The sequence below is a fragment of the Leptodactylus fuscus genome, chromosome 2 (assembly GCF_031893055.1).
Source record: "Leptodactylus fuscus isolate aLepFus1 chromosome 2, aLepFus1.hap2, whole genome shotgun sequence".
Classification (NCBI taxonomy): Eukaryota; Metazoa; Chordata; class Amphibia; order Anura; family Leptodactylidae; genus Leptodactylus; species Leptodactylus fuscus.
The window spans coordinates 189835526-189849495 of record NC_134266.1 but is presented as its reverse complement, the minus strand read 5'-3'; the positions used below and the strand labels follow the sequence as shown (position 1 = coordinate 189849495).

General features: G+C 40.8%; 1 protein-coding gene across 1 annotated transcript in view; it reads left to right on the top strand.

The window, feature by feature from the left end:
- The window catches only part of UBAC2 (UBA domain containing 2), a 111060-nt gene extending 107983 nt beyond the window's left edge, over positions 1-3077 (top strand). The window contains exon 10 of the mRNA XM_075265365.1: positions 2001-3077. Coding sequence (XP_075121466.1) covers positions 2001-2108 — 108 coding nt within the window. The 3' untranslated portion in view covers positions 2109-3077. The remainder of the gene's footprint in view (positions 1-2000) is intronic.
- The last annotated feature ends 10893 nt before the right edge of the window (positions 3078-13970 follow it).

Genomic DNA, 13970 nt, shown 5'->3' with positions numbered 1-13970 from the left:
TGGAAAAAGTCATTGGCTGCCGAAATCAGGTGACCTCCATTTTAGACGAATAGTGGATTTCAAATCCGGGTCATATGAGAATGTGAACTTTGTGACTATGAGACAGGGATAGCTGTACAGGCAGGGATAGCTAGGGATAACCTTTATTTAGGGGGGAATGTTATTAAAAATAACTTTTTGGGGCTCTATCGGGTGTGTAATTGTGATTTTTGTGAGATAAACTTTTTCCCATAGGGATGCATTGGCCAGCGCTGATTGGCCAGAGTACGGAACTCGACCAATCAGCGCTGGCTCTGCTGGAGGAGGCGGAGTCTAAGATCGCTCCACACCAGTCTCCATTCAGGTCCGACCTTAGACTCCGCCTCCTCCAGCAGAGCCAGCGCTGATTGGCCGAATTCCGTACTCTGGCCAATCAGCACTGGCTAATGCATTGTATTGGCGTGATGAAGCAGTGCTGAATGTGTGTGCTTAGCACACACATTCAGCTCTACTTCATCGGGCTAATAGAATGCATTGGCCAATCAGCGCTGGCCAATGCATTCTATTAGCTTGATGAAGCAGAGTGTGCACAAGGGTTCAAGCGCACCCTCGGCTCTGATGTAGCAGAGCCGAGGCTGCACAAGGGTTCAAGCGCACCCTCGGCTCTGATGTAGCAGAGCCGAGGGTGCACTTGAACCCTTGTGCAGCCTCGGCTCTGCTACATCAGAGCCGAGGGTGCGCTTGAACCCTTGTGCACACTCTGCTTCATCAAGCTAATAGAATGCATTGGCCAGCGCTGATTGGCCAATGCATTCTATTAGCCCGATGAAGTAGAGCTGAATGTGTGTGCTAAGCACACACATTCAGCACTGCTTCATCACGCCAATACAATGCATTAGCCAGTGCTGATTGGCCAGAGTACGGAATTCGGCCAATCAGCGCTGGCTCTGCTGGAGGAGGCGGAGTCTAAGGTCGGACCTGAATGGAGACTGGTGTGGAGCGATCTTAGACTCCGCCTCCTCCAGCAGAGCCAGCGCTGATTGGTCGAGTTCCGTACTCTGGCCAATCAGCGCTGGCCAATGCATTCTATTAGCCCGATGAAGTAGAGCTGAATGTTTGTGCTTAGCACACACATTCAGCTCTACTTCATCGGGCTAATAGAATGCATTGGCCAATCAGCGCTGGCCAATGCATTCTATTAGCGTGAACTGAGTTTGCACAGGGGTTCTAGTGCACCCTCGGCTCTGCTACATCAGATTGCTACATCTGATGTAGCAGTGCCGAGTGTGCATCAGATGTGTAGTTGAGCAAAACTGACTCAGCACTGCTAAGTCTCTGCATTCGCATAGGAATGCATTGGCCAGCCTTCGGCCAATCAGCGCTGGCTCTGCCGGAGGAGGCGGAGTCTAAGGTCGGACCTGAATGGAGACTGGTGTGGAGCGATCTTAGACTCCGCCTCCTCCAGCAGAGCCAGCGCTGATTGGTCGAGTTCCGTACTCTGGCCAATCAGCACTGGCCAATGCATTTCTATGGGGAAAAGTTAGCTTGCGAAAATCGCAAACTGACAGGGATTTCCATGAAATAAAGTGACTTTTATGCCCCCAGACATGCTTCCCCTGCTGTCCCAGTGTCATTCCAGGGTGTTGGTATCATTTCCTGGGGTGTCATAGTGGACTTGGTGACCCTCCACACACGAATTTGGGTTTCCCCCTTAACGAGTATATGTTCCCCATAGACTATAATGGGGTTCGAAACCCATTCGAACACTCGAACAGTGAGCGGCTGTTCGAATCGAATTTCGAACCTCGAACATTTTAGTGTTCGCTCATCTCTACTAAAGACTTTACATAACTTCCTTTGTCTACATGTACATGAAATTTCAACATATATTATAGGGAAGCCCGTTACTCGTCTAATGTTTTACAAGGTTTTTTTTTTTTTGTTTTGTTTTTTTTACAAATTGTGTTGGTTCCACAAGTGATTTTTTTCATTTCTTTCTTCTTTTTCTTTTTTCATTGCAGGTTGCACAGCTAATGGAGATGGGGTTCTCTAGGGCAGACGTCTTAACTGCTCTTAGGGCTTCAAACAATGACGTCAACTTGGCTACCAATTTTTTATTACAACGATGATGATTCAGGGAAAGGTGCAATAATATATTTTACCTATGGAATCCAAAGATCTTTTTTTACCTATAAAGTGTATTACAGATTAACAGAGGGAAAGATAAGAATATTTTTACTCACTTTGTTAATCTAATGTTGTAGAACATAAAAAGTTGTATCTCCTATTATATTTAAGCATACAAATTTTACTTTTGTAATTTTATCTTTTAAACTTCTTTTTTTCTGCCTATGACAGTCTGTATTCTGTATGCAGGGTTAATTGTGGAAAATGCACTGGTTAAATTAAGGTTTAATCATCTAAGGGGATAGAATGTAGCAGAGCTAAGTTTGTCATGTGACACACACCATGTGATATCATGTCTTACACCTGTAGCTTTTCTTCCGCCTTCAAGATGCTGCAGTATCTTAAATATTTTTTTTCAAGATGCTAATGGAATTTTATTAAATAACAAAATAATAACATGGTGTCTTGTGCCATACACTTCTCGGGTCAGTGAACGGTTGCAGTGGTGATGCTAGTAGTCTGACATCATTGCAGCCACATAAATAAAAATTCCGTGGTGAATGCGACTGAATGCTGCTTTTCGGCTATGTACAGTGCACTGCAGATAGAGGATAAATATTGTTGTAGCTCTACAATCCTGGAAAACTTCATCGATTTTACTCTATAAGGGTAAGTTCAGATGGAGTTTTTTGGTCCGGAACTTAAGGCGGAGGCTGCCTCAGGTTCCGGACCAAAAACCGGGTAGGCACAACTGAAAGCCGGTGCACTGCATCAGCATCCAGATGCGCACTCCGCTCCGGATTAGGTCCAATGAATGGGCCTAGTCCAGAGGAGGGAGTGTCTTCAGCCCAAATCGCGAGGCGACTCAGCCTGAAGAATGAACATCTGAGCGGCTCCCATTGATTTCAACGGGATCCGTCTTTTTGGTCAGGATTTTGAGGTGGATACGGCCTTAAAATCCTGACCAAAATACTCTGTGTGAACTTACCCTAACAGTTCCGAAAAGAACTGAAATGAGAAATTTAGCTCTGCTACATCTAGACATAGGTATACTCTCATGGTATGATTTTTTTGTTTTGTTAGAAGGGCTTGTTATGTGTCAGTTTTTAGTTTAAAGAAGTTTGTCGCCAAATGTCTAATAAATTCTGTAATAAATGATGTTATTCGGATGTTCTGGATGTTACCTACTACCATAACGTGGTATTTTTCCTAGTAAATACTGTTTGGTTATATGCCGAGAACAAAGCACAATTTGAACAGTTTTCACTTTGTTCCTAAAGTGCGTGATAAAAAAGTGTTGGTATTAATATTGTGACATACAGTACACAACATCCCCCTCCCCCAACTTCCCCAATGATGGCCTAAACACATTCGTCTATGTGCTTACCTTGTTTTATTCTTCACTTTTTGTTGCAACAGTTTTGAGAAACTCTGACCTTTTTAGATGTTAAGATAAAGTTATTGCTCATAAGGACGTTATAGCAGATTCATCTTGGACGCACAGTTAGGTTACTTTTGTATGGTCGTGTTTTACATCAGTATTTGTAGACGAAACCGCAAAAGTACAGTAGAAATATTTGTACCTGCTCAGTGTTTTGGATCCACCCTTGTTTTTGGACCAAACTGCTATGTGAAAGAGGCCTAAAGTGTCATTTAGCAGGTCCCTGACTTCTACAATGCCCTTCAATTTGGCAAAGTGTGATGAGTCTATGTACATAAGTAAGCAGTGAAAAACCACAGTAAAATTGTGGTTTTGACCTTCTGACTATGCGCCTTAGTAAATACTTGTTGGAAGGGTGATAAAAAAAAACCAGGTGTTAAGTATTGAAATAGTGTATGATATAAAATAATATAGAAGTATTGACGCTGCGGCCCTAACTTCACATTGTTAATTCCTGTTTACTATGAGCCCTCCTTAATTGTGAAAAACATTGATAACAACTTCTGCTTCTGTCGTATTGTTCTTCTAAGCCTGAGCCGCTGAAGGCAGACAAAAATAGGCTTATTTCAGAAGTTTCATGCAAATGGTTCAGTAAGGGTTATGCATGAAGGAGTTTTCTTTAAGCTGTTTAATGTTTAACCTTTTTTTTTTTTTTTTTTTTTTTTTTTTACAATTAAAAGTTCTTAAAAAACATCACACACTTTGCTATAGAAGTGACTGAGAGCATCAATATCCATTTAGCGAAGACTAGGCTTTATTTTACTTTGTGATAGATTTTTCCTTTACTATAAAATGTGAACAAAAAAGTCTACATGCTTTATATTGTAAAGTGACATGTTTACAGCTCCTCTGCAGTCTTAGGCCTGGTTCACATCTGCATTCGGTATTCTGTTCGGAGAGTCCACTTGGAGACCCCTGAACGGAATGCTGAACGTATTGACAAGCAGTGATCAATGAAAGCACATGGAGCCCATAGACTATAATGGGGTCTGTGTGTTTTCCGTGCGGTGTCATGCAGAGAGGAAAGTAGTTCATGAAGTACTTTTCTATCTGCATGACTTGTGCGGACACCACGCGGAAAACACACGGACCCCATTATAGTCTATTGTTTCTGTGTGCTTTCATAAGCTCACCACTTGTCAATGCGTTCAGTATTCTGTTCGGGGGGTCCCCAAGCGGACTGTCCGAACAGAATACTGAATGCAGATGTGAACCAGGCCTGACTAATGCAAAAAGTGTGATCATGAAGTGTTCAGGTATCAGTATCTCAGGAATGTGCCTCTACATTACTGTCTTTTTTGTAGTATGTGCCTAACCAGTCATTTAAGAACATCAATATTTCCAAATGAAAAGGGAACTTTATTTAGAAATAGGGATTTGAAAATATACACCAGTTAAAGCGGTGTTCTGCTTAATACATTTAGTTGTGCTTTCGTTGATCCTCCGTTTCCACTGTGAACTGCTTTGCCTTCTATTTACAGATTTCCTGTCTGGTGTCAGCAATGATGCCCCTTTTGTGCCAGGTGACCACTGCAGTCAATCACTGGCATTAGCAGTGACCTCTTTACAATTGGCACATGACAGTCTGGTCTCAGTAATGACATGCTGTTTGTGAAGAGGTCACTTCAAGCCTATAATTTAGTTCAACAGTCAGCTGGCGCAAAAGAGACATCACTGCTGACATCAGAAGACCAGAGCTGCCATTACTGGAGATGAAGGACTGAGAGAGGCGAGTAATGTTTTATATTTTACTAGCCCTATCAGCAGCACAATTATATGTTTTAAAAAATAGTCAATACCCCTTTAAACTGAGCTCCATGCTTCCATTGTAAAACTGCAACATTAAAGGAGTTGTCCAACAGCGGAAAGATCTGGTTATTGCTTGCAGAATATGATAAAATTTAACACACATATACAGTCCTATGAAAAAGTTTGGGCACCCCTATTAATCTTAATCATTTTTAGTTCTAAATATTTTGGTGTTTGCAACAGCCATTTCAGTTTGATATATCTAATAACTGATGGACACAGTAATATTTTAGGATTGAAATGAGGTTTATTGTACTAACAGAAAATGCGCAATATGCATTAAACCAAAATTTGACCGGTGCAAAAGTATGGGCACCCTTATCATTTTATTGATTTGAATACTCCTAACTACTTTTTACTGACTTACTGAAGCACAAAATTGGTTTTGTAACCTCAGTGAGCTTTGAACTTCATAGCCAGGTGTATCCAATCATGAGAAAAGGTATTTAAGGTGGCCAATTGCAAGTTGTTCTACTATTTGAATCTCCTCTGAAGAGTGGCATCATGGGCTACTCAAAACAACTCTCAAATGATCTGAAAACAAAGATTGTTCAACATAGTTGTTCAGCGGAAGGATACAAAAAGCTGTCTCAGAGATTTAACCTGTCAGTTTCCACTGTGAGGAACATAGTAAGGAAATGGAAGAGCACAGGGACAGTTCTTGTTAAGCCCAGAAGTGGCAGGCCAAGAAAAATATCAGAAAGGCAGAGAAGAAGAATGGTGAGAACAGTCAAGGACAATCCACAGACCACCTCCAAAGAGCTGCAGCATCATCTTGCTGCAGATGGTGTCACTGTGCATCGGTCAACTATACAGCGCACTTTGCACAAATAGAAGCTGTATGGGAGAGTGATGAGAAAGAAGCCGTTTCTGCACGTACGCCACAAATAGAGTTGCCTGAGGTATGAAAAAGCACATTTGGACAAGGCAGCTTCATTTTGGAAACAAAAATTGAGTTGTTTGGTTATAAAAAAAAGGCGTTATGCATGGCGTCCAAAAAGAAACAGCATTCCAAGAAAAACACATGCTACCCACTGTAAAATTTGGTGGAGGTTCCATCATGCTTTGGGGCTTTGTGGCCAATGCCGGCATCGGGAATCTTGTTAAAGTTGAGGGTCGCATGGATTCCACTCAGTATCAGCAGATTCTTGAGAATAATGTTCAAGAATCAGTGACGAAGTTGAAGTTACGCCGGGGATGGATATTTCAGCAAGACAATGATCCAAAACACCGCTCCAAATCCTCAGGCATTCATGCAGAGGAACAATTACAATGTTCTGGAATGGCCATCCCAGTCCCCAGACCTGAATATCATTGAACATCTGTGGGATGATTTGAAGCGGGCTGTCCATGCTCGGCGACCATCTAACTTAACTGAACTTGAATTGTTTGTCCAAAATACCTTTATCCAGGATCCAGGAACTGATTAAAAGCTACAGGAAGCGACTAGAGGCTGTTATCTTTGCAAAAGGAGGATGTACTAAATATTAATGTCACTTTTCTGTTGAGGTGCCCATACTTTTGCATCGGTCAAATTTTGGTTTAATGCATATTGCGCATTTTCTGTTAGTACAATAAACCTCATTTCAATCCTGAAATATTACTGTGTCCATCAGTTATTAGATATATCAAACTGAAATGGCTGTTGCAAATACCAAAATATTTAGAACTAAAAATGATTAAGATTAATAGAGGTGCCCAAACTTTTTCATAGGACTGTATATATATATGTATATATATATATATATATATATATATATATATATATATATATATATATACATGTTATTTATCAGATTCGCTCCTCACATTGCTCTATGCTCTTGGTACCTACCTATTCTCTTGGCACTACCATCTATCTGGTCTGGCCCCCCATACAGAGAAATGGTTATGGCCACATTGGCTCCATTCTCCTTTTTATATTCTGTTCTGAACCCCATTTTATACTTTTGATAGACACTTGTGGGGGTGACACACATACCATATATTTGTTGGGTCCTTAGAAGAGGGGAAACTGAAGACTAATTGTGGCTATGCTGTCTACTTATGTAGATAACTTTCTATTGAGACAATAGTAACATTAGTATGCACTGTATTTATTGTAGTGTAATAACTATAGATCACCAGACATTATTGCGGTTTATCACTGCTAGTTTGGGTAACATGAAATCACACATTGCTTCATGCACAAATGTCACAGTGAAATAATAGTAGTGGAGTTTCTGAGCAGATGAAACCACTTTTACATTTAATGTACCCACCTCCATTAGGTAACATTAGTGTCGCCTTCTGCAATATTGTATAGCTGTGAACAGTACTGTAACAGTATGATAGTGATTTGTTTTATCTCCATGGAGCCCAGAGATCTATATTCAAAAGGAACCCATCCTACTGAAAAAGCACTTCAATATGCATGTAGTGTGTTATAGAGCAGGAATAGCTGAGCCGATTGATATATAGCCTGGAAGGAAAAGATGTAAAATAATGGAATTGTAATTCCATTTATCTAATTCTGTGCTTGCTTTAGGCCGAGGGGACCAAAGGGTGGACAGACTCAGACAACCTTCTCTGAATGAGTGTCCTCAAACAATCCTGCTAGATGACTGGTTAGATGCAGGCCATTCAGTGATCAGCCATAACATTAAAACTACTGAATATGGTGTAAGTCCCCCTTATGCTGATAGAACCATCAGGTTATGGACTTCACAGGACCTCTGAAGCTTTGTAGGTGTCTTGGTGTGTCTGGTGCTGTGATGTTAGCATCATATCCTTTAAGTCCTGAAAGTTCCAAGGTGGTGCATCCACGGATCCAACACATCCTACAGATACTCAATCAGATTGAGGTTTAGGGAATTTGGAGGCCAAGTCAACATCTTGAACTATTTACCTTGTTCCTTTTTCTTGAATAATTTTGGCAATGTGGCAAAGAATGTTACTCTACTCAAAGACACCATTACTACTAGAAAATAATATTGTCACAAGAGGTATGCATGGTCTGCAACAAAGTTTAGGTAAGTGGTATGTGTCAAAGTAACATCAACTGGAATGCCAGAACCCACTATTTCCCAAAAGAACATCACCTAGAGCGTTATATGCCACTGCCATATTTCTTTCCTCCCATAGTACATTATGGCATCATCTCTTTCCCAGAAAACATGGATCTTAAGATCAGACCACTTTATTCAATTGACTCATGGTCAAATTGTGACATTCGTGTATGTAAGCACCTTTAGAAGGAAATGGTATCAGCACTGATACTGTGACCAGTCTATGACTGTAGAGCCCCACAATGCAGTAAATTCAATGCACTGTGTGTTCTGACATGTTTGTTTTATAGCTAGCAATGATTTATGTTGGAAATTATGTTGCAGTAGTATCTTCTGCGGGATTAGGCGGACTAATCTTTGCTCCCTTGGACATCAGTGAGCCTTGGATGCCCATGACCCTGTTGCTGTTTCCTTCCTTGGACCTTTTTTTTGGGAAGTACTTGCCAATGGAAACACTCCACATGGTTTGCTATTTTGGAGATACCATACCAATTTGGTCCTTGTAAAAGTCACTCAGATTCTTCTGCAGCTTCTTTCTACTTCTAACACATCATGTTTAAAGTGACTGTTCACTCGTTGCCTACTATATCACACCTCCTGACTGCTGTCATGTCACAGGATAATGTTATGCACCTAACCAGTCTGCGGTTTTAATGTTATGAATGATCAATGTATATTACAAAGTAAAAAATTGTCATTTCTATAAACAGCACTCCAAACTGGATGAAATAAAATGGCTTTATTGCATGGACATATCCAATTAGTGACAAACAGGTTATAAAGAGTAGCACCGCTCAATAGTTATGTGCCATATCAAACAATAATGTGCAACAGTTTGGGAATTCTCCATTCATCAGGATTATCTAAATAAGCAAAAACCAAAGGGCTACAAACAGGCAGGGCAAGAGTAGTTCACCAATTTTGTTAGGTCAGATCTGGCCAGGCCAGGATAGAAGACCTCTTCTATCTCTTCTACCAGTCATGTGCATACCTTACTGTGACTGATAGTTCATGATCTTGGAGGAAGCAAATTAGCTTCTACGTAGAGGATGCTCCCAGGGACGGAAGCCTATAGTGGAATGTTTTGTTCAACATGGCTGTTTGTGAGACATGATTGTGAACAGTTAAGCAAATTGAAGATGAAATGATCTCTAAAAGGCATGAAGTTAAAGATTAAACACACTTATTTAGTTTTAAGCAATATCAGTGTATTATTATGTTTCAGCACAATTTTAGAGTGGAAAAAAAGGAAAGGGGTACCTTGCAAAAGTTTGGGAAATATATTGGGAATGAAGCATCTTTAACGTTATACCTTTTGAAGATCATTTTATCTTCAACTTGCGTAACTGTTCACAATAAGTCATTTTATCCAGGGATGTCCAAACTTTTGCATGTCCTTGTATATAGTTGGTGGTAATGAGCTATTGTAAAAGTAAGTAACCTAGGTATTCCTACTATTGCTATTTGTAAGCTCCATTACTTGCATATTGCTGATGAGCATGGCTGGAACAGAGATTACAGTCTTGCTAAGAAGAAATTAAGAATGCATGTAGAGTAAGTTAGTTATTTGTCTGCTGTAGCATTCATTATATAAGTGTGGTCAAATATCACACACAAGTCACAAATGCTTCACATACATGACATAAGCAAAACTACAGAACATCATACAAGACAATGCCACTTCCACTTTTCTTTACGGTTTTTATTTTTATTATATTGTCTTTCTGATTGATCTTCCCACATTGTGCAGACTAATGGGATATTAGAATATAAGTTGCTGTAGGATTTGGGTTTGGTACTTTAATAATTGTTAAATAAACTTTCTATGTTCTTTATTGTTGAGCTATATCTCCTCTCCTTGGCAATGTGGCCATGTGAATGCAGGAGTTAAGATTTTTTTCTGCAAAATATTAACACTGATAATAAAAAAAAATATTTTCACCTTTTCAGTGCAATTTCGTTTACTGAATAGCATGTAATGTAGTAAAAAATCTCCACATCTTTGCAATATGAAGTGTGGGGGGTCAGCTATGTCCCTGTCCACTGAATTATGTTAGTAACCAGGGTTAAACACACTATATAAGGGTTTCTCCCATCTCCCTGTTTCAGCAGTTTGCCTGCTGTCTCTTCTTCTCACTTCCTGTATTCCATATGAAACAGTTAAAGCTGTCACCCCCCCGCTTGCAGAACAAAACACTATGAAGTGTCACAATACATAATATGATTACTAGAAATATAATATAAATGCAGATCTAATACTATGCACATGCTTCTAGAGACTCAATGCTATCTGTTTGTTTGCATAGAGAGAAAACAGAAAAAGCTTTATCTGCACACTGCAAATATCTGAGCTGTAGATAGTTCAGCCCCAGAGAGCAGTGAGTGATGTCATCTGTCTTGTCTTATCACACAGGTCCGTTACCATGAAAACGATGTGTAAACAATGGGAGGAATAATTACATATAGCAGGAAAATAAAGCAGCAATGTATTTAGCAAAACTCATCAGTTTACCTAAGCTAGCAGAAGGGGAGATCTTCTCTAAATGTAGCTCACCAAATTGCTGCGGCAAATGAAACTTGTTCAGGAAGAGATCAGCCATTGATAGCGGTAACCAGCAGAGATTTCTTAGAATTCTTGCTAGGGGTGTTCAGTAACAAGAAACTAAGGCTTAGTGAAAAAAATTAAAAGCAGGACCAGGAAAGCTTTTATAGGAACATCAAGGATGATATATATCTCTTCCATCAAGTTCATCATTAATGTGACCCGACAGGCCTTCTCAGAATGCTGCTACCTGACCCACATTATTCCAGATGTGTTGAAATGCTAGCATATGGAACTCCATAGCATGCTGGACCACAGAAATATTTCTCTGTCATAGGCGGACCAGGTCAAATGCAGCAGAAGAGCTGCCTCCAGGTACTCCAAAAACAGCACAAAAGGTAATGAAAAAAGTTTGTAGATTTGTGGTTACTGAATGATCTTGTTCTCACAAAGGGTTGTTCCAGATCAAAACTTCTCCAGACAGCAAAGATTCTATGAAGCCACCTTAGGCTGGATTCACAACAGTGTTGACTCTGCATAGGGGGATTCTGTTCCCCACTCCGCTGAAAAAATGCCCTTTTCAGGTGGAAACCACGCAGACCCCATTACAGTCTATGGGGTCGGTGGATTTCTGCGGGTAACTGCTTTTTTAAGTGGATTAGGTTTCTGTTTGGGGGGTCTGCTTGGGAAACCTGAAGACAGATGTGAACCTAGCCTTAGTTAAAGCTGACCCTTTAAGTAGTCGAATGAAAGTGCAAGTCCAGCAGCATGGTACTGTGGAGGATACAGGGGACTTGGTAGTGATGCCTGCTGTGAGGTGTAGTAAGCCAGCAATCACAGACCACTGGTATTACATATGGGATATTAAAGAGGACAAGAAGTCCTCTTTAATACCCCAAGACCTCCAAGAAGTCCAGCTCTGTACATCAATTAATAGCTGTTGCTCCACTGATTCCAGCACACTTGGAATTTCTTCTCTAGCCCTCACCATTTTCAAGCAATGAATGCTGTTAGTTTTGGTGCCTGATATGTTATATAGACTATGTACTTTCAGGAGGGCGGTGTCAGGCAGGAACAGGCAACAGGGGAGTGATTGTGTGATTCTGAGCTCTGTCACTGGCTGCCTCTGATTGGAGCCCTGAATCATGGCCCCCTTCTTCACACCGCCCTTCAGACAGTGCAGAGCTTAAATAGCATATGATAAATAAATAAGGCGGCTGCAATAGCTTCCCCCAGCACCTCGGAAAAAGCTGACCAAAGCACTATTTCCCGGATGCGCATGGGAGCTGACATTTTGTTGTAGATCAATGGCCCCTGGATCCATTGCCATGACAGTCAGGAGCCTATTCACTTTTACCTCAGACTCCTCTTCAGTTTACGCCCCACAGCTCCCCAAATAGTACTACGCACTGTTTCCTGGCCCCCACATAGTATAATGTCCCCTTTACTGTCCCCCACATGGTATAAAGCACTCTTTAATAGCCCCCATATGGTATATTGCCCCCTTTCCAGCCCCCCAAATGGTATAATGCTCCACTTACTGACCCACACAGAGTACTTTCCTCCTTTACTGGCCCCTGACATAGTATAAGTGCTGTTAGTCTTGCTGCCTGATATGATGTTTAGACTCTATACTGTTAGGTGGGTGGTGTTGGGCAGGAGTAGGCAAGAGATGTGACTCTGAGCTCTGGCACTGTCCACCTCTGATTGGAGCTCTGAATCACACCCCTTGGCTGAAAACGCCTTACTTACAGTACAGAGCATGAGGCCTGGTGTACATCTGTGTTCGGTATTCCGTTTGGGGAGTCCACTTGGGGACCCCCTGAACGGAATACCGAACGTATTATAAAGCAGTGAGCAATGAAACCACACGGACCCCATAGACTATAATGGGGTCCGTGTGCTTTCCGTGCAGTGTCCACACCAGTCATGTGGAGAGAAGAGTACCTCATGAACTAATTTCCTCTCCGCATAATTCGTGCGGAAAACACACGGACCCCATTATAGTCTATGCGGTCCATGTGCTTTCATTGCTCAGTGCTTTTTAATGTGTTCAGTATACTGTCTGGGGATACTGTCTGGGAATAATACCGAACGCATATGTGAACTGGGCCTACGCATTATATCAGGCACCAAACCAAACTAAATTGATAGCTTGAGAATGGTGGAAGCAGAACTCCATCTGTGCTGGAATCACCAGATAACACATTTACAATTGTGTTGAAAGTTTTACTTACCTTTCAGATGTATTCTCCTGAGAGTTTTCTAGTCCCCTGCCAGTTTTTGAGACAAATATCTCATTTCTAGAACAAACACTGAAAGTGTGACTGATATGGCCAAACACTGGATGTGAGAGACATCGACACTTTTTTTATTGCTATTGTTAAGGTTTGGCAGTTATTTTAAAAATAACTTTATAGTGAAAAATAATAAGATTCTTACACCACCAGTCATATACCACAGTGGAAAAAAGTGCAACTCAGATATAGTAAATGAAACCGGCCTGAGAGAAAGAGCAGAAAAGTTGAGTCAGGATACAAGGAAGTGCAGATACAGATTGGTTTCCACATCTAATAGAAGTACATTGTTCTCTGTTCTAAGTTTCCTCCTGCCACATTACAATGTCTAAAGGTAAGTGATGGCTAAAACAATGTGTAGGCTCAATCATAAGACACCTACACAAAGCAAAAGCGATCATATCCTGTTTGTACTACAAGTTGCAGCAGCTTAATATACTGATCTATAAGAATCTCACAATTGAGAGTAGGAATCTTAACCCCTTCCCGCCAATGGCACTTTTCGTTTTTGACTCCCACTTCTAAACTCCATAAATTTTTTATTTCTGTGTTTCCAGAGCCATATGAGGTCTTAATTTTTGCGGGACACATTTTTCTTCATGATGCCACCATTATTTATTCTGTATAATATACTGGGAAGCTGGAAAAAAAATCAGAATGGGGTGGATTTGAAGAAAAAAATGCATTTATGCGACTTTCTTACAGGCTTTGGTTTTACAGCGTTCACT